This window comes from Falco biarmicus, chromosome 1 (assembly GCF_023638135.1).
Source record: "Falco biarmicus isolate bFalBia1 chromosome 1, bFalBia1.pri, whole genome shotgun sequence".
Lineage (NCBI taxonomy): Eukaryota > Metazoa > Chordata > Aves > Falconiformes > Falconidae > Falco > Falco biarmicus.
Window position 1 is genome coordinate 12,370,416 of NC_079288.1, and position 21,590 is coordinate 12,392,005.

The following is a 21,590-nucleotide window of genomic DNA, read 5'->3' on the forward strand; positions in this document are numbered from 1 at the left end:
TCGGAGCGCAGCCCCGCAGGGTACGGACCAAACGGGGGTAAAACCCGAGCAGCCGGGTGCCGAAGGGTTTTGCTTGACCTGTTACACTAATTTTCTTAAACTGAATGAACAGCTATACATTTGACAAAAAGACCAATTAAAACTTTATATAGTTCTTCCTACAGTTAGGTCTTCCGTTATATTTTACTGTTGGTTTATATGTATTTTAAGTCTTTTTTTGAGGAAAAAAGAAGTCATTCGCTCTGAGGAACATCTGCTTTTCAGCGGATAGATGTGTGCAATTCGGACACCATTTTTCAGGAGCACTCAGGTATTCACTGTGGAGCCAGGGGCCGAAACACCACGATTTCCGAGGAGCACAATCTCACAGATTGAGCTCTGCACCATTTAAATGAATATTACCTTTGCTTAGCTGACACAAATCCTCATTATTTAGTTTTCATTTCCAGTAGCTAAGGACACGTTAATAACATCTTGGCTGTCCTCCTCCAAACCTGCCCTTACTAGTTGTTCATTTACGCAGCAACAGGAACATCTCTATTCCATGCCAGACTGAAGATGAGCTCCTCTTCCTTTCCCCTGGCCAGGTAACCATTCCTCGCTGTGCCTTGGAAAAAACACATGCCAGCTTCGGGTCTGGTTAGTGCTTTGTGGAAGGAGTTTATAGAAATGTTTGCTAAATTCATTAAACACATCTTTGCAAAACCTATTGATGAATAAAAGTATCTCCCTCTTCAATGTTGGGGCTGATTGTCATCCCTTCCCCAACTGTGTCAGCATCAGGCTACACGCAAGTTTATCTTTTCTGTTCCTTGTGCACCAGTGTTTTAAATAACCGTATATATTAAACCTCAGTGTAACTACCCAACCCCCATAGACTGGCTTCACCCACCAATATCTTCCCTGGGAAGAGACCTTTAAAGCCACGAGATGCTTGTCTGCCTTGCTACGATTCAATATATTACTTTACAGTTCTAGACAGCAATTTACCATTTCCTACTGCTATCCAGCAAATTTCTTCTTCCATTTATCAGTTTGAAGTGTAGCTGTAAGCCAGAACACTCACAGATACCTGATACGGTATTAGTTACAGCCTCACCAAGTATTCATGCCCATTTCACCAGACAAGCACCTATGTTAAAACAAAACGTACTTAAGGAGTTTTTAATATGGAGTAACACAGAAACAGTACATAATTTGGTACCAAGATTTATTTAGGACAAGTCATGGTCATGCTCCATTGGAATACAAAGCACCAAAATTTAGGTAACTGAACATTATCCAAATATAATCCAGTTGAGACTGCCGTGTGGAGATTTATCTGTTCACATCATCTAAGTGATAGCATAGTCCACGTCTGTCCATGTTCATTAACTACAGTGGACAAACACAAGGTGCTGCAGCTGAGGCAAACTTACTGAAGAAGGCGTAGCAGAAGTACTTTACGATGCGTATCCCTTGTTCTAGCAGTCTTGGCATGAAATACCGTAACCCAAGGCATCAAGCACTTGATATGCTCTACCCCAAGACAATTTCCAAATGAATTCAGCATTTCCAGTTACTTCCCCACAATCCCTCCATTTTAGTATTTTCTAAAAATCATTTAGAGACAAGATTGTCTCAGCACAACATTCAACTAAGAAGTAAAGCACGGTGGCTGTGACTATTCTAGGAACTTTTCCCATTGCTGAAAAGGCAGTAGCAATGAAAATTATTAGTTGCCAAAATTGTATCCGGGAATTAAATAATGCTGTAGTTTCAGAAAGTGTGGCTAGAAACATGTATTGTCAACAACAAGACTTCCCAACTGTAAATGTAAAAGCCAGAATCAAATCTTAGGCAAGGATTTCACTATATACGAAGCTGCAACAATGTTTTTCAACATATGTTAAAATTTTTGTGAAAGAAGGTGGAGGGGGAAAAGACTCATTACAGTTAAGTAAAAAACCCCACTTCTTTTCTTTTAAACTGGCACTTTAAAGAAGAGGGCTTTAAAAACTTCAAATCAGTTTTACTCCAAAAAGTCTTATAAAACAAAAGCTGACCAAAAAACAAAACCAAAAAAAGGACAAATATCAGTCACTGTAAGTCACTAGTTATAATACATACATTCCACCTAGCCACTAAAAACTGCACGGTTAGATGCATTCCTCGCCTTCAGAAAGAATACTGTGGCAGACAACCTACTAGATTTTTACATTGCTACTATCTCAATAGGTTAAAACACTTGAGCAGATGGAAGAAATGGTGGGTTCAATTGAAACAGTTTATTTTACGCACTGAGCCACCAATCTCCCTTGTGGTGGGAGCACAGCACACTACACGGACCGATTTCACTTACTGGCCCATTGCTGGGGCTCCCAGCAGCACGGGAAGGCTCTGCAGCGCGACAGGCAAGCGGCAAAAGGGAACGCCAACAGCAGTGCCACCTATGCAAGGTGAGTACTTTTCAAGTTGTACAAATGGTTCAAGGGTATCCTTTCAGAACAGCAAGGCAGCTCTTGTGTCGTTTTGTGAAGATTTCATCAGAAAAGCAACTTTTCCGTACCATTTCATCCAGTATACATACATTAAAAAAATAAGCATACCATACAAAGAACTGAAACAATATAATTTAAACATGCCATCAAGCTATAAACCATATATACATAGAAACATATGCCTATACAAACAGAACAAGGCTACTTTATTACAAGATAAATCTGGTGAAGTTTTTGGAGGAAATTATGACAGATAAAGAAAATTAGACCAAAGGAGTTGGATGTTGCTTCTAGAAGTAATCTGTTCAGCAATTTCATGCAACACCACCATCTTTCCTTAGCAGACATTTATTACAGTTTCAGCTATACATAGGTCTTCCCACAATTTCTAGACTCCCTTCCTGTACAGAGGTAGATTTCTGTAGATGTTCTGATATTGCACCACGTTAAGTATAATGTTTTTATTACAACAAGGAACAACTTACAGGCTGATTTACGGGTATAATCTCATTGTGTGCATTCAGGTTAACACAGTAATCAAATTCATTTTCACTTGAAAGAAAACATCTCTCAGTGAAATGTTCTGTTATTTAGGTGGAGGTTCCGTTGAAAGCTGCAATTCTATTAACAGCTTCACATTAAGAGATCTCTTGTCATCAGGGTAACACACTTATGTCTGTCTCGTTTCGAGCCTCTGTTGTTTAGGCAATGCAAGGACCTGAATCGACTTCACTGATGCATTTATCTCATCCACTGTGTTCAAGTTAAATGCATATTTCAAATAACACAGGTTTTTTTGCAGTATTAGATCTTACTCATACAAGCAGCTGCAATATTAAGAAATTGACAAGATTCATTCAAACTGCCTGAAATGATTAAAAAAGCCCACCCACACTTTCAGACTGGAAAAGGAAAGCTGAAACTTTGCTAGCTTCGAACAGCCATTAATTGTGAACAAATTTGATTCCAATAGGAAAACTTGAAGAAGTCTGGCAGTAGATTCAATTTTTTTTTTGTCCATCACATTCTTGAATAACCCTCTGCCAACTCATGAAGTTGCAGAAAAGTTTGCACTATACACCACTTTGAGATGTCTGTCAAATGAGACCTCTACAATACACTTAAAATTAAGCGCACCAAAATTCATGAAGCCAATGTATAGTAACTTTGACGAGCTCACAAGCATTGCTACTTGGTTGTTTTTTTGGAGGCACTCCATAAAGTTATTTTAACAGAAGTCTGTCAACAAGGAGATAAATGAAAGAACAATCTGGTGTTCTGTGTACTGAAACATGAAAGAACAAGAGTGCTGTAAGTCTGGCTCAGCAGATCTAGCAAAGCTGTACTATGCATGTGCTCACATGAAGTACACGAGCACGTCTCACTCTCCTAAAGCTGCCAGACAACATGAGCAGCACCACTCTTCCTAGCTGCAAGTTTCTAAGAAAACTTACAAGGAAAAGTTCTCTTTTTGTACCAACCAACTTACCTAGAACTATTTTTATCGAAGGACTGTGTTGTAACCATTTAGCATTGGTTTCCCCAAGTTCAGCTTACATGAAACATCCTGTTCCTAACAAAACATTACACCAGTAAGGAATAGTGACTAGCTCTGGAACTGAATAGGTTTTGTTAAGATACGGATAAAAGGCATATATAAATTCATTACACTTCTCCATATACACACTTGTCCCTGTAAAGGGATTTTTTTGTTAACAAGGCAAGTAAATCCCAAGTTACTTCACAACAACATTGAAATTCATGATGACCATTTTCCTGTGATGAAACGGACTGCACACCTAGGAGTAGGAGTACAATAATCTCACCTTCTCGGGGGAGCCCATTTTGTGAAATGAAGGGAACCCTTCACTTCAGGGAGTAACTTCCATCAGGAATTACACTCCCTGCCCCTGGCAGAAAGTGCTTATGTACCTTGCAAGAACACATTTTTGAATAAAGAAACCCATTATACGCAGGAGATTACACACAGTAAGAGTTAAATGACAATGGCAGGAACCAGGGCTTTTGAAGATTTCTGTTTCTGTTTTTAAAAAGCAATGGTTCTTCACAAATAATAATCCACAAGTAGGAAGCGTCTCATTCATACACTCGGCTAGTGCATAGCATCTGCGATTGCATAGAATGTTTCCAGTGCTGAATCTGTAACTAACATAAGCAAATCTTTTGCAAGTTTGATTTATTACCATTTGATATCCAAATTGCTTGCTGTTTGATTTACTGCACTGTATTTGGTGTGCAAAGTTTCCTGGACCTTCTTAGAGTCCATGCCTTCCAGCCAGTCCTGGTACATCTTTTGTACGTGCGCATTGGTTTCTGGAAGTCGAACAGGTATTGCAGCATACACTTCTTCCATCTGGTTAAGCAGTGCTTTATCTGGTTTTCCATCTTCAGTTTGTGCCTGACCTTTTCCATTTAGGCACCCTTAAGAAAAAAAAAAAAAGCCACAAGGGTGATGGATGAATATTTGATATGAAAAGAAAATTTATGTTAACTTGGAATTTTTTTTCATACTTGTCTAAAGAAAAAAGTTGTCTCTCTACATGAGCTACCCTCCATGCTGTCAGAATTTGTATTTACTTAAAGTGACTCCAATATCAACATCACTTCAGCGTAAATGAGGTTTCTCTGTTTGCAATCTTTTCTGCCTTCTCCGTGTTTTTATGATCTTAATTACGTTCCTTGTCTCTTTTCTTGCCCTTGACAACCACTATTTCAGAATATTTCCTCTGAGGTTTGAAATAATCATAAAAGCCACACTGTCACTTATTTATAGGTCAGAAGAGAGCAAATAACATTGTGGTTAATTTTAGAAAATCCAATCTATTTCTGAGCCAACCTTGCACATGTAATTGGTGTTCTGGACCGTTCATTAAATAGTAAGCATTTTAGATGATTAAGAAGAGCATTAAGAGGGAATGAAATTAAGTGCCTGCCTCTAAGACAACTTTCCTTTGAGGTTCAAGATATGTGTGCAGAACGACTGTGAATCCACAATTATTCTTACCCCCTGGGCAGGCAAGGACTTCTACAAAATGGTATAAAAACTTTCCTTTTTTCAGCTTCAGAACCATGTTTTGGATATTTCTAAAGCCATAAGCTGCTGCAAAACGCAGCACTGTCTCACCATCCTTCTCAAGGGTAACTTCTTGAAAGTCCTTGTTCCTGCAAAGATATGCAGAGAATATTTTAAACTCCTGCGTTACCAAAGGGATGATCCAGCTGCATCAGTTTCTATTCAGATGCTCTGAAGAGAACAGAACAGGTGTAACAGAACTGTTAAGCCGAACTCTTCCAGCCTCTAAACTGAATTAAGCAGAAGTTGGGGTTCAGTTTTCAGAATGGAATTACACTTAATTTTTGAGGGCACGTAAGTTATTAAAAATTAAAGCTAGCATGAGCTACTTCATAGCAACAAATGTACAGGTCTGCATGCCTACCAGCAAGAGAGCCAGCTCTGCAATAACTGCATTAGGACTCACTGTAGCACCAACTAAACCAGGACGCCGGACATTAGGGACCATTTCTTTACCAAGGGGGTGGTCAAACACTGAAACAGGCTTCCTAGATAGGCGGGTCATGCCCCAAGCCTGTCAACATTTAAGAGACATTTGGACAATGACCTTAATGGTATGCTTTAACTTTTGGTCAGCTCTGAAGTGGTCAGGCAGTTGGACTAGATGATCTTGTAGGTCCCTTCCAAGTGCCATATTCCAAGGACACAAAACTCTTAACTTACTTTAATGCTTTGTAGGTGATTTCCTTGACATCCATGCCAAAAAGCTCCTTTGCAGCATGCTTAAAAATGTGCTCCAGGTAACCATCGGATCTCTTCCCTTCATGCCTTACTACATCTCCCTCCTTTATTTCACCAAACCTTAGAAAACAACAGAAAGAAAAACCAACTTCACTTCAGTAAAATACTACGTTCTTCCCCTTCTCTTGCCTCCCCCACCAAAAACAGTTTTATAGTAGCGAGTGAGAACATACTAACATTTTTGTTATTTGCAGCCTAAAAAAATTAAAACTATTCAGGACAGCAGTAAGATGATGAAAAAAATGTAACAGGATGCAGGGCTTTCCATGTTCAGCACCCTTGAGCAACAGTAATTTCTAAGAATGCCCATTCAGCACAGCCTGAAGACTTGGTTAACAACCATTCACTGCTCTGGAGACATTTTTTGGAAAAAATAAGTCAGTCATTTTTAGCCTGTGAGAATATGGAAGTACTTCAGAGTTACAAGCCTTTGCTGACGAACAACTCTCTTGCCCCAGAAGTTGTTTGTCACAGTCTGTAACACTGTGCCACTAAAATAACACCGAATCAGCACAGCTGCAGCCAGGCTAGTGCAATACTTTTAAGGTAACTGCTACACTATAGTTCAGTAAAGAAAATTAGTGAAATCATATCCAAATCGTATCCAGCATTCTCCTGAAGGTTCAGCTCTCCCTCAGTGAAAATCGGCACTGATGAGCTGGCAGCCGCCAAAGACTGCAGCTCTGCAGCCTCACGCTCCTTTCTGGCAGAGGAGAAATCAACAGGGCTGTGTGGTAATGCTGGTTTCAGGAAGAGATATTCATCTTCAGATTAGCAAATAGACAGATTATGTCCTTGGCTCCTGTGTGTAAAAGCCTCTCCAGATACAGTCTAATTCCCTTCCTCCTAGGACACCCAGCCACGAGCTTCCCTGGCCCACACTGCCAGCTCCTGCCCGAGCAGCAGCCCCAGCACAGCGCTCAGCCATGAAACCACAGTGAAAACCACCACAGCAAACACCTTGCTAACAAAAAATACCGAAGTTTTCATCATGGCAGAGAAATATTTTAATCACTACAGAGCTGAAGCTTACAAATTTAGAATGTCTGTCCCATCTGTGCCACGCCACTGCATCTGCTTAGGAAGTACTGCAACTTTTTTGGTTTGTTTTGGTTTTTTAAATAAATTTGGGTGATTTTGTCTCCTAATTTTAGCCAATTGCTATTTGTTAGCATTCTCTAGCTACGAAAGTGAGAACTCAAACACAAGTTACTTTATCCATACTACTTTTGCAATTCCAAGAACTATACCACAAATTGCTGCTGTGTTGAGACTTACTTTAAAAGGAGTTCAACTGATACAAATTTCCATGCAAAATCTACTTTTAAAACCCCGGAGGAGCAAACATTTATGTCATCAGGTCTCACAGTTTGAACCAGTACTATCAGCTTTTAAATATTAACATCATTTTCCAACATAAATTGGTCCAATAAAACAAGTGTATTCTGAATAAGAGCCTGTTCTTTTATTGGGCAGGCAGATTGAGAAATAAATAACCCTATGTGATTATGTCTCTAAGAACTTGATGTAATTCTCATTCTGTGTAGCAATCTCTGGTAGAAGTAATCACAGCAGGCTACACTACACAGACAGCTCTGAAAACGTTACCACTGTACCGCTTAAATTTCTCCAGTCTAGACAAGGTCCAAGCGGGATACTATCCAAAAGTTTAGAAGATTTTTAAAAAATTTCCAGATCTTTCTGTTTTGCGCAAGAAAGCCTGCTGATTGCTCCAGTATCACCACTTTGGAAAGATACCAAAGAACATTTGTCACACTTGAACAAAGATCAGGGAGCAGCGAGACCAGGCTTTGTAACTAACCCCGAGAATTAAAACAATATGCATGTTGCTTTCTGAGCCAGTCATACAGTAAGCAAACAAGATCTATTCGATGCTTTGTCCGATTTTCATCTAAAGCATGTTTCAATTTGATCTGATCTGGAAAACTGCTGTCCTCAGTATAAAAACACCCCAGTAACTACCATTTCCTGAAAGGGTGCCTCTATCAATTCTACATGAACATATTAGGGGAAGTGGAAATTTACTGTCAAGATGCTGCTGTGAATGAGAGGGAAGCACAGAACAGATGGTCAGCCCCGACCGCATCCCAGCATCTTTGTGTGAGGCTGGGCAGTTGGAGGGGGGCAGATGAGACTGTTCAGCTTTAGGCAAGCTCAAGCATATGAGAGCTCTGAATGGGATCAACACCCTGAGCCGGTCAGGCTTACCAGCAAGTCCTAAACTTGATATAGTCAAGTCTAATATTACGGCATTAAAATACAAATAAGGAGCTACACAAATCTTCAAATATTGTAAATATTTGTGTTACTAGATAGGCATCATTACCTTCAATTACCCACTTTGTATTTAGACCATATATACAGTTTTATATTATCTGTTCTGTATTACTTTTATATACATCAGTGAACATCTAAGAGAATACTTTGGGGATTTTTGGCCACTATATAGAGGACAAGGCTTTAGTATACTCAGGCTTTAATAGAGGTTTTCTTTAAAAAGAAAAAAAGGTTTTCTTTAAAAAGAAAAAACATTCTTTTGAGAAGTTCTACATTTATGTTGAATATGCTCAAAGGTGTTGTCATCGGTCATCAAAATAAGGAAGCAATATCCACAACAAAACTACTTACAAACTATCTACAGCTATTTCAGCCACATCTTTCATAGACACATTTTTCTGTTCCATTATTTGGACAATTTCACCTGTAGGAAAACATATAACATTTTATTTTCAACACAAAGCAAAATGCACATGCTGTAGGAGATCACTGTTCCAACACCTGTATGCGCTTACAGTCACATCCTCCAATTCTTATGAGTCAGTTTGCACCAGTAACTGAGAAGCCTGACACTTCCAGCCCCCAAGAAAAGGGCCTTCACCCTGCTCCAGACTCTGCTTAATGCTATCCTTAGCCTTTCCGTTATGTTAGGTTTGGAAGGCGTTTCTACGCTGCAGGGGAAAAAGGAGGATACATAGTTTGGACATTAAGCCTAAGGACAAGAGCCACACCAAAAAGTCACGGATGCCATACATTTAGAATGAGTAATCCCAGCGGAGATTAAATAATGGCCACAGACAAGCAAGACAATGATTTTAAATATGAATTTGCATAACTCTCATCTTTCTCAAGAGGCTGTCAAAACCAAATACCTGAACCTTGTTTTCAGATGAATACCAACTTAGAACGAAAGTATTTTTCACTTTGTCTTACCTGTACAATATCTATACTACCAGTAGCACGAACACATGCACTGATTTTTAAAGCAGAAAAAAAAAAAAAAAGACAACCTTGCAACCAAAGCAGACTTGAAAAAAAGCAAAGTCTGGCACGAAGACTATTCTAACAATGGTGATTCACTTGTATCTTTATACATAGTAAGTTTAAAGAAGATTTAACCTGATGTCAGAACACAGTCGACTTCCTGTGAATTATACAAGGCAGTGTAGAAATCTTCCCGCAAGGCTTCCAGTTTTTTGTCATAACAAGGCGCCACAATTACATGGAAAATTTTATCAGGAGACAAGTTCTGTGGAACATAGAAGAGACTGCATGTGAATTCCACAAAGAGCAAGTGACAGCATGAAAGATTACAGGGACAAAACCTGTACCTGCATCACAAACTATGCAGGTAATACTAGTAATCAATCCCTAGCAATTAAATTTTAAGTCTGCTGCACACAGATGAAGTACTTTGCCAGAAGTCACAAAGCATCAGCAACAAACATCAAAAGTCTAGTCTTCTGGCTGAAACTTTACTTATTCTTTCAGACCACATTTTCTGTAGCTTTTGATTGCCTTAGAAAGTGAATGCAAGTCAGAACTTCAGAATTCTGTTTTCTAGCTGTCACTCATTCACTTTCATCCACAGCAAGTCCATCGGTATTTCTCTATGTAGAGACAGCAATGCATTCCCACATAATATGCGGATGCAGTTAGATTTGTGTGATACATAAAAAGAACTGCAACTTTTTCAACATAAAAAACTGAGATAAGTAAATTCCTAGGATGCAAGACTTTTATTGATCCCAGATAACAGGGCAATTCCTACACTACTCTCCTGCGCTCCTGTTTTGGCGGTGCTATCCAACTACCAGGCAGCATTTAACAAAAATCTCTTTAGCTACCCTGGATTTAATTCTGTCCATCAATATTTAAGCCCCTGTTGCACAGCGAGCGCGAGGATTGCTGCTGGCTCACGCTGCACCACATGAAATGAGGTTCATTGTACATTCTTCTTACCATGAGCACCTGTGTAATAGCAGAGCACCATTTATTCTTCAATTAACAGACAAACAATTCAAAAGGATGCTTTATCACTGTATAATACACCAGGATCCATATTTCAATATTAAAACCCACTAGCCCATCTTTTTAGAAGAGTGTAATGGTAAAAAATAAATCAGAATTACTTACCTGCTGCCTGGCAAAGTATCCCTTCACCAGGGAGCCCATGATCTGCTGCGGAGACTTTGCAGTGCAAATGTGAGAGGTCACAAGATTGGTAAGTACCCTTTCAGCATACCGGATCCAACCTGGAACGGCAGAAAATCACAGTTAGTGAAGTGGCACATAGGCACAGCAAAATGGCAGCAGTTATAGAACAGCTCTTAAAAACGAAGACACCTTCACAGGAGATAGGACATTCCCGTGCAGGCTGGAAGCCCCACCTTGGGAACTGTAGGAATGCTTTAGAGTTGGCTATCAATAATTCACGGTGTCATTAATTGTAGACCTAGAAGCCACTGTGAACTTCACGACCTATTACACCCTTTCCAATGCATAGATTTAACAAAGCCGAAAGAACAGGACCCCAGCTAACAAAGAGTAAGTTGACTTTCTAGACCTCGGCCCTTGGATCACCAGATACTACAACAAGTGTACTCTGTTCAGCTGCTTAACTGTAATCTTCTGTTTTCCGAGATTTAATATCCATGCACTCAGCTTGCCTCCTCTACAACAGAAGTCACATGAAAGCATTATCACAAGATGCACATGGATTAAGCCTGGAAAAAAATGGCTTCTTTTACTATTGTTAGAGTAGCCACGCCTTCTTTAGAAACACCCACACAGAGTAATCAACTGAAATCTCTCTGTGCTCAACATTCTTAGTTACTCAAGAGTCCCCCTCCCTTTCACCAGGCTCCTTCAGCGTGTCAGCGTGTACAAGCTATGTACGTTCAGACCACCCCAATACTCAGAGCGGTTCTATGATAACCCCACCTTCCGCAACAGGAACTGACACAGGAGCAGATCAAGATATGTAGGGTGTGCAATTCTTTCTTAGGCACTGCAGCTCTCACCAAACAGAACAGCCCAGGACCTGTCACAGCAAGCACTCAGAACATTTTGCTTCACGTGCATGAACGGAGAATGAGATACCCAAGCTGTGCAGAAGTGTTAGGTCCAGCCTTCTATGGGAGTGTGTTGCCTTTGGCGCTAAGAAATAGTGAAAAATATCACACTTCACAGAAGAAGATACCTTTTAGCGTCAAACAGATTAGTGTTCATACAAAAGAGAAAAATTGCTGTGAAGTACCTGCTGCCCAGGAAAGGTAAACCCCACAGGTTAATTCTTAAGCTTGAAATTAACACGTATGTGTAAACACCTGGTAATAATTAAGTCACAAAGGCCAACAGCAGCACAGAACTGGAATCCAAGCCTTGCTCAGACGGTTCATCTCTCTAAGGCAAAGTGGTTTTCCCAGTGTAATAACATTTTACTGATGGAAATGACAAAGTATTAGGGAAACATGAGGATCCTCCAGCTGTTTAAATATTCCCAATTCTTGTTACAGTACAGACTTCAAGACTAACAGATACTGGTCTCCATGGAAAATCTCAAACACTTGCATCACATTCAACAAGCATTCCTTTCTGTTGTAGAAAGGGTGGCAGGACTACGCTGAATCGCTAGGCTCTGAGTAGGAAGTTTGCTTAATGTCCAACTTCAACCTGGACTTAAGTCCAAGACACTACCTGCAACAAAGGACTTAATTTCTTGGTGCTGGGTAAAAAGGCCATATTAGCATATTCCGTATAAGAGAGATACGTATCTATTTCTTAAATGGCTTTAGTCTCAAGTACTGTCTGAATAGAACAAAACCTGCTTCTAACAAAACAGAGTTTTTAAAAACATTCTGCCTTGTACTTTATAGCATTTCTGAAAAGTCCATCCGTTATACTGCAACTATGATTGCCATTAATCACCACTGCACTCCTGCTAGGAGGCTAGTTTTTAGAGCATTTTGGATATTGTAGTCATGAACTATAAGGAAATCTCCCTAAATCCCAACAGACTTCCAGCAGGTATTGCCCAAAGCAATTTCTTAAATTGTTTCTTTCCTTGCAGAAGATGGAAAAAGCGTCTTGTAGTTGGCAGCTCCACAATGACCATTAGCCGCTGCTTAATTATACAGGCAGCCTTGGTGAATGAGCAACAGGAGGCATTTATCTGCACTTCACATACACGCTAGCGGTTTCTGCCTACTCATCGGCAGGGCTAAATTCCACAGCCAGTCTCAGGAAGCCCGAGATACCCAGTTCTTCCATCAGAGCACCCCTGCACCCCCACACCTTCCCGCGTTCCTTCTGATTCTCAGCCATTTCTCGGCTTGCGTTAGTATCAAAGAACAAGAAGAAACCCCTACAAATCACTGTATAAATTCTTACAGATATACTTCAGAACACCTTGTTTTTAGTGGTTTATCATGATTAGATCACAAAGATGCATGCTATAAATATCTACCAATCAGCATGAAGTGCAGAAAAACTAATAAAAACTTCCACTACTGTAAAACCCCATTTCTGTAAAAGGATATTAGTTGACTGGGACAAAAAAACTTGGATCCCCAACACTTATGCTCTTCCTGTGTGTGCTGCAAGCCTGCCCTCTTGACCTGAGTTCACAGAGGATGGCAATGCATTAAAAATGCTGGCTGGCTCCCAGAGCAAGTGGTTCTTGTTGCTTACCAGTTTGGTAAATTAACAAAGAGAACTGATTACTTCCAAGATATTACATATACGATCAGTAGTTAAACTGTTGTACTTTCAACAGAAACACCCCCCCCCCCCAAAAAAAAAATAAATTAGCTCTCTTTCTTTTCAAAGAGAAGGAGGAGGATGTAAGAAAAATTAAGACAAAGATGATAAAATGCCCTTTTGTTAGGTTCTGGGACTATATGGGCTATACTCTTTTGCTCATGGTAGATTCTACATCACAGACCACTCCTGCAGAGGGTGGTATTTCTGTTATACCCAAAGATAAACAAGAGTAAAGCAGTTGTTCTTGAGTTCACGTTGACCTTATATCTACAGAACTATGTGAAACACACAGAGATAAGCACTCTCAGTAAACAGCATTTCTGGGGCAAATTTATGTAATCTGGGGGCAGAAAGAAGAAGGAGAATGGGGAACAGAAAATGCACTCAAAGTCAGGAAACAGTGAACAACCTTACTTTAAAGATTACAGATTATGGTTTTTTTTCCTGTAACTGCTGTCAATAGGAACAAAATACCCCATGCTTTCAGAATGGCTTTACAGTGATATTTCGCTTTTCCAGAAGTGGAAAGCACCCCTGCTTCTGCTAACATCTATACCACAGCAGACAGCTAACGCCATAAGTAGCACTGAAAACAGAAACCATCTTTTATACAACAGATAAAGACAAGTGCTCAGTTAACTATTTTAAAATATTTCCTGTGAGAGCAGTACATAGTCTGAGCTGTTTCTAGATGAAGAAAATTAAAATTCTCTCAGAAGTTCTAAAATGCAAAACCTGAGGATTTCTTTTAAGTAAACAATGTACAACAAGACAAAGTTAAGTAATAGGGGGTTATTTCAACTTCACAGGGTTTACAGGAAAAAAAGCAACATACAGTATGTCTGCTCCTGCAGATAGGTGGTAACACTAAGATAACAGTTAACGGGGGGGGGGGGGGGGGGGCAGGGAGAAGACAGACTTTCCTCTTAATACATGTATGCAGTTCCTAAAGCATAACCCAGATACTTCCACTACAGAATACACAGAGCAAACAAAAGTACAAGCATCACTGCAACAGCAGCATTTATACTTTTAATTCAATGACAACAGCAGATTCTGGGGATCACCAAACTCAACTCTGACTGACTCTCTTGTCACTGTAACATTTATTTTAAGAATGCAATCTAGCATTGAAGATAATAACAATGTTGGCATAATCTAACACTGAAGTTTTTTCAAAGCTAGAAAAACATATTTTTGTATTTTTATTAGCCTTTTGAAAAGCAACACCATGAACTTTAGGGTGGAGTTGAGGGGGGAATAGGCAAAGGAGTTACTTTTGCTTCCTTTTTGATACTTCCCTTTTAGAAATGTGACTTTATCATACTTAAACTGAAATGACAGTGTGCTAATGAACGGCAAAAGTAAACAATGACTGAATGTTCTACATCTTTTCAGTTGTGTTAAGTGCAGGTTCTATTCATAATAGAACAAGTTCTGATGTGCAAAATTCTCAAAAGAGAGACACTGAGTCAAATCTGTACTATTTCAAGTGGGGATTATTTCATAAGTGGAATTATTTTGAAAGTGTTACAACATAATCATCTCACAGTCATTAAGAATGATGGCAAGTTCAAAACTTTGCTTGAAGTAATGGTGGTTGTGGTTTAGTTATATCAGTTAGCAAAGTTCCCTAAAGATTCTTTTCAATAAGGAAATACCATGTTAAACTTTGTGGTCTGAACACACAAGCAGCAGCCACTAACTCCTCAAATCCAGTTCTGATTAATTTCTCCTGAAGTCTTACGCAGTGCACTAAAAACTTCAGTACCTCCATACCTCAGTTTCATTATCTAAAGATTCATATGCAATGCAAGCTCCTTTTATAGAATTGATGGGAAATACAACTGACTCATAAATTCCACATACAAACACTAGCACAGGAAATCAGGTTCTTTGTATTATCAGAGGCTGTGGACTGCAGCAAGTCTTCCCCCGCCTCCCCCCCCCAGAGCAACAACACGATTTATACTCCTTGCCTTTTACAGAGCTCCAGCAGAAAACTGTAAGATGCAGATTAGGGATAGACTGCAACCTTTGTACCCCACTAAGGCCCTACAGTGAATTAGCACATGCTTATCCAGCACGATCACACCCTCCTTTGCCTGCATGGCTCACATTCATGGCTGCGGCACCTCGCTTACATACGAGAAAGCTGATTATGCTTGTTGGAAACAAATCCTGCTCTCCCAACAGCCCATGAAAAACAGGCCCACCTAGCAATGCACTGGAATGCCCTAAGGATGGTCAGCACTACTGGTAGCAAGTACAGTGTGCAGTATCTGGTAACTCTCAAAAGCAAAGCCAAAACGCCCTGTCATGCAAAGCTCTCAAGTGAAACCACCTTTCCTTAGCTCGTTGGCAGTTCCAATGAGACTAGGCTGAAGTGCAGGAAGGTTGGAAAAATCTGTTCTCACCAGGGCAAGCAGAGGCAAACATTGGTAAGGCATGCTCCTCCTGGTTCCTCCGCTGATACCGCTGCACAAATTCCCTCTGGCTCTCCAGGATACTGAAATCAGCAGCTATAGTGGTGTCAAATACATAATGCACCCCTATGAAAGAAAGCAGAAAGGAAAAGCAAATTATTAGAATGTTTTCCATCTTGCAAACTTCTTATAGCTGTCTACTTCCCTATGAGAAGCCTGGGGTTCAGCACATACTCGCTTTTTGTTTAATTGAATGGGATTTCACCATTCCTGTCCCATATGCAATGACTCTTGAAAAGAGCATTCTTTTCAAGACAAGCTGAAGTCAGGTATCATTATCCCCCAAAAATATGTCCAGCCAAGAGGCATTATCTTCCATTGCTGAAGTTGTCTGCAAAGGTACACGAGCATATCACGAACAGAGCAGAGAACTTCTGTCTGCTTATTTAGCAACAAACTGCCTATATGCCTACGTAATATTGAGCACGTCCCTGCAGCAAGTGAGGCACAGATAATGAACGCATTCTAAGAAACCGAGGCCCACCAGAACTTAGCATTCCTTTTAGATTAATAAAATGTACTGGGTACAGAAATGCATAAACCCTATGAAAAATATAAATGCATATACATATATATGAGAGGAAGCAGTTTATAGGTTTATCACTGTCTTTTTCCTTCTTCCCTTAAGTACATATAAAAAGAAAATATCCAAACCAACAGGCAAAGTATTTTTGGTTTTTTTCACATAAAACTTAGCCTATGTAGTACAAAGAGCAAAGGAAATACAGCTTTAACGTAAAAAAAGACAGATACAACCATTCTTTTTTCTGTAATGTGAAATCACACGCAAAACAAAACTGAGAATCTTCTAGAGATATAACATGTCAAAAGGAGTGAAAGCATTTAGGGTAACTTCTTCCCTCAAGTTACAAAATAAGGGGAATTATTATTTAAGCTCATGAACAAATCCTCCCCGATTTCTTGGCAGTGAAGGTTTTGAAGGCAGCTCTGTAACGTCCTTCTATTCTGTGACCTTTATTATCAACAGGGTAATGCCTCCAATCCATTTCTGACACTGGTGTACGTCACGCCGGCGCGCTGTCATTAATGTCAGAGTGCTTACTTCAAACTCGATTGTGCAAGGGCCATTTACAACTGCGTAACAAAGAATTCTGCTGAGGAAGCAAAACCCTGAAATAATCTCTCCTTTCTGCCCCACCATCGTAACAACCCCAAACTTACCGAGACTTTTGAGGAAACCACAGAGTCTCTTGGCTGCATCATTCACAGAGAGACTGAATTTAGCAGCAAAATAAGGCAATGACTGAGGGCATATAGACACTGCCAACACTTTGTGTTTTGAGGTATCACATTTCTGGTAAACAAAAAAAAAAAACAACAAAGGAAACGAGGTGTGTAATTACAACAGGGTAAAGCTCCCTGCTTTCCCTCCCTTTCCCACTCCTGGAGTTGCTGCTCAGTGTCCTGTGCTTCAGTGGGCCATGTCATTAAAACCCCTGTGAAACAACTACTAAGTTTCCTGACAGCACAACAGGACGTTCCTCTGATCCGGTCAGTGCTCATCTCTAGATGTTTCTTTTATATAACTCAGAGAAATCCACCCCTCCTAGGACAACCGTGGTTGGTCTCCGAATGGCATAAGGAAAGTTAGGAGACATTCAGCACCTACAACGTTATAGCAGTATGAAACACTCTAGCAAATATGAAAAAAGCAGCATGTTTAAACATTAATAAACAGATAAACTGAAGTTTACAGGAGCACGGGCATTTGAAGTTACAAATCCAACCCAGCAAATTACAGATCCGATCCTTTGTCAAGGCTCTTGTGTGTCTATCGCTGAAGTTGTTGAGAGAAACTGGCGTGATAAGACCCTCAACAAACCAGTGTTTGTCAGCACTGAAGAACCTGTTGAAAATACCTAAGATGGTGTGCAGCTCTATAGCTCTGATTGTGACTGTGACATTGAATTGCAGGTGAATCTCGTGTTTCAGTTGGGATGTTTTCCACACCAGTGGAACCCTTGGAAGACAAACCAGGACTATGCCAGAGACAAGTCTCCCCCTAAAAACGTTGAGACCATGGTTTGTACTTAGACACCCTAAACACTGCGTAATGACCCTTCACGTAACGCTCATAACTGCCTGGAAAGCATCTCTCTTTCTCATTGTCCTCTTTTGGACCCCTGAAGTTCTGAGGAAGGTACCTGGCTGCCCCCGTATTGTAGGCTCTCTTAACAGGACCCATGCGACCCTGAAAATTATTTCCCCCCAGGCCCCTTTTCTTCTGTTTTTCTCATGTATGACAACATTCTGCTGCCTGGAGAGTTAAACTAGTTCTAAGAAAACCGAATCACTATGTAATGAAGACTCTATTTATGACACTTATGTAAAATTAAGAAAAAGCATCAATTCTGCTAGCTTTCGCATATCAAATAAGGGCACAGAAGTCTGGAGCAGAAATAAATTAATTAATTCAGTATCAAGATCTAAAGAACTGAGCACCATGCATAGCAACTAGCTTCCAGGAAATCCAGAACAACAGAAAATAACAAATTGTTCTATTGCTGTCTTAAGTTTTGCTAAGAATTTGGACAAAAAATTCTGTTCCAATATAGTCAGCTCAAATATATATATTAAAAACAATTCTACTTTCAGAAACATGCCTTGGTAACTCTGTATTATATGGATACACTGGCACCAAAACCACCCAGAACAGTCCTCATAATGAAGATGTAAGTATTTATAAACACTGAACCACAGACTAATTTGTTACTACAGTAACGAGGGTAGTAACATTTTCCAAAAATTTTACTTCTGCAGATGTAGTAACTTTAGCATTTAGGTTAAGTGCTGTGATATTGCATCTCTAGCACAAAATTATTTTAAGGACTTAATTCTCATCTTGCCTAAGTTTTCAGTTCCTCTTTAGAAAAAATACATACTGACGAATGTTCACATTATCTGCCTTGGGAAACCAAGCTGCTTAGTCATTCTGCAATTGCCTCCTCCTCACAGAAAACTGTTATTATTCGTGTCACTTTACCTTGTTAAGGTTAAGAATATGAAAGAGCTCCTTCTGATTCTGTTGGAAAACTCTGGCTCCTTCTTCTGATGTCATACAATTGTCACAAGCTAGGCAGTCACTAAGGAGTATTTTAGCATTAGCCAATGTATGAAACTCATTTTTCTAAGGGGGAAAAAAAAGAAGTAAACAAGTATTTAATAACGATTGACCAATTGTCAAGACCTCTGCAATGACCCACCCAGCTGAAGAGCAGACATGCTGTCACTGTTTTGTTTCAAACAAGACAATCCATGACACTTGCATAACATCCAAGACTACTTAGAAGTAATCAAAGCAATTTTTTCCATCCTTCTTCATGGCTTTTGCTCCTATTATTACTGTGAAACTGCAAAATGTTTAAGTGTAAACACAGATCTAAATTTAGCCTTCTAGTCCATGTTCTAGTAACTTAATTTGCATCGCATTTCAGAGCTGACATTCCCCATCAACTTACCAAGCAACTGATAAAACTTTTACTTGAACTACTAAATCTCTTTTAACAGCCAGGTGCTCTCTAACAGCAAGATGGCTTTAGCTTTTTACCACAACATACAACAAACAATGCGGTCCTACAGCTACACCGAACATAGACCATAAGATCAGGAGTTTCATACTTCTGGCTACAATACCCTTGGCAGCTCATCTGTGGGAAGAAGGAATACTTGGACAGCAGCGCAACATAACCAGACTGCGTGCAAAAAACATAAACAAAACCCCCTCAATTAAGAACCCATTCTCAGGGAAACAGTTATCTGTTGAAGAACAGGAGGCAATCTCCAAGTTTGCCTAATATAAAGAGTAAGAAGACGTTTTTTACACTTGTACTATCACAACTCCTCCTTCCTCCTTACAAGCTCTGTCTCCGTTTCAGAAACTTGATGCAAGAAAGATTTTCGACACCCAAAACAATTTTAGTACATCAATTTTTGTTTTGTTTGCATTAGTAAGGGTCTTTTTTTATTTCACTTTGATTCCCATGTTATGAGATGCCTGGAAGTGCTCATAACTGCTTACAACTGCTTGTTCATTAGTTATGTTCAGTATTTGGAAGTTCTCTACTACTAACCACCTCTGCAACAACAACAACAAATAAAAAAGAATACAAGGAGGAATGTATCAGAATTTATGAAGGAACATTACCTCTTCGAAACCATCGTTTGAACTCAACACATCAACAGATGTACTTTGCGTATCATCGTTTTTCTGTTTCTTACTGCACTCCTGAAACAAAGCATCAGACGCGCACCTATTACACTAAACACGCTCACAAGAACACCTCCGCCGAGACGTTTGTGTCCCGAAAAACGAACCCGGTTCTTTTACAGGTCTTTTCCCCCAGGTGTTAAACCGACACCCCCCGGGCAAAGCCCCGCTCTCACACCGCCCCTGCGGGGGCAGCGACTCCCCAGCGCCCCCCGCCCCCCTTCTCTGCCCCCCGCCGGGCGCTCCCGCGGCCGGGGCCGGTGACCTTGGGGCCGCAGCCGCCCAGGGCACAGCGGGACGCCGCCGGGCTGCGTGTGTGCGGGGACACCTCCCGCGCCGGCCCCGCCGCACTCACCTTTTTGGTGCAGTTCTCGCACTTCATTTGCGATCGCGCCGGCGCTGCCCGGCCCTGGCGCGGCTGCCGAGCGGTCCTTGCCGCCGGGGCTGCGGGAGAGGCAGAGCGGGGCGGGCAGGTGAGCCGAGCCGAGCCGCCCGAGCGGCCGCCGCTCCCAACCCCCTCCCTCCCCTCCCGTCCCCGCCGCCCTTTGTTGCCGCGCTCCGCTCCAGCCTCCGCACCGCCCCGCCGCCGAGCCGGGCCGCCCGCCCCAGCCAATGCGGCCCCTGGGGCGGGGGCGGCCCCGCCGCGCCCCTCACGTGCTGCCCCATGGCCCCGGCCCTCATTAACCAACAAATGACCCGCGGGCCCCCGCCGGTCCCTCCCCGTTACGTGCTGCGGGGGGTGGGGTGGTGTTCCCGAGCGCTCCCCCGGTACAAGCCGCCGGAGGATTGCCACGGCCCCGGGGCCCCGCAGCGCGGCCCTGTCTCCGCAGGCGGAGCGGGGACCCCCGCCCTCAGCGCGGTCCGGGGGCGGCCACGAGCTCCTCAGCTCCGCGGGGAAAAACAAAATTAACAATAATAATAATAAATACAACCCCAAAGCAACCCGAAGAGGGGGTGAGAGGGGCGGAGGAGCGGGCACCGTACCTCGCCGCCGCGGTGAGCTGCGTGCCCGGCAGGCGCGGCCGGGGCTGGCGGCAGAGGCAGGCGGGGCAGCGGCGCCTCGCCCTCCGCCGTGTCGCCGGCAGGTTCCCGGCTGGGCCCGCCGCTTCCCCGCCCCCCCGCGCGGCGGGGCTCATTGTGGACCTGAGCGTCGTCACGTAGCCGCCGCCGGCAGCGCCGCCGCGCGTCCCCGCTGCGGGGCGGGCACCGGGCGACCCTACGGCGGGCACGGCGGCACCCCGCGGGGCGGGCACCGGGGGACCCCGCCGAGCGGGTCGGGGGGACCCCGCGGCGCGCCCGCGTCCCCACCGGGACCCCCAACCCCGGGCCGTTAAGTCCGACCCGGCCGGGGAAGCGGGGACGCGCGCGTCCCGCCAGGCACCTGCGCTCGGCGGCCGGGGGCACCGCCGGCTGCACACGGCATCTGCCCCGGGCGGCAGCCGCCGGCTCCGGGGGCACCGCGCGATGCAGCGGGCGGCACCGACGCCCTTCCCGCGGGC

General features: G+C 42.2%; 1 protein-coding gene across 4 annotated transcripts; it reads right to left on the bottom strand.

Annotated features, from left to right (window-relative positions):
• Positions 1-1,193: 1,193 nt before the first annotated feature.
• NARF (nuclear prelamin A recognition factor) lies at positions 1,194-21,207 on the bottom strand. 4 transcript variants are annotated; one of them, XM_056337244.1, is made up of 13 exons: positions 21,076-21,207; positions 20,447-20,535; positions 20,029-20,109; positions 18,868-19,011; positions 17,046-17,178; positions 15,795-15,929; positions 11,692-11,772; positions 10,750-10,868; positions 9,733-9,862; positions 8,965-9,037; positions 6,238-6,375; positions 5,506-5,663; positions 1,194-4,922 (listed from the first exon to the last, which is right to left on the bottom strand). In XM_056337244.1, exons 2-13 carry the CDS (start codon positions 20,471-20,473, stop codon positions 4,681-4,683), a joined length of 1,461 nt encoding a protein of 486 aa, XP_056193219.1. In that variant the 5' UTR covers positions 20,474-20,535; positions 21,076-21,207; the 3' UTR covers positions 1,194-4,680. The 4 variants fall into 4 exon arrangements, with proteins under 4 accessions (XP_056193219.1, XP_056193238.1, XP_056193228.1 ...); XM_056337263.1 differs by lacking the exon at positions 11,692-11,772 and having other exon boundaries at positions 21,076-21,204; XM_056337253.1 differs by lacking the exon at positions 20,447-20,535 and having other exon boundaries at positions 21,076-21,096.
• Positions 21,208-21,590: the final 383 nt, after the last annotated feature.

Bases quoted from the DNA above. Each gene is read 5' to 3' on its own strand.
- NARF (XM_056337244.1), bottom strand. From the start codon at position 20,473: ATGAAGTGCGAGAACTGCACCAAAAAG. The intron at 11,773-15,794 runs GTGAGAACAGAT...ACTATTTCTTAG, and splicing joins GTTTGCCTCTGCTTGCCCTG to CGCCAAAGGCAACACACTCC. The intron at 9,863-10,749 runs GTAAGTAATTCT...TATGTTCCACAG, and splicing joins GATACTTTGCCAGGCAGCAG to AACTTGTCTCCTGATAAAAT.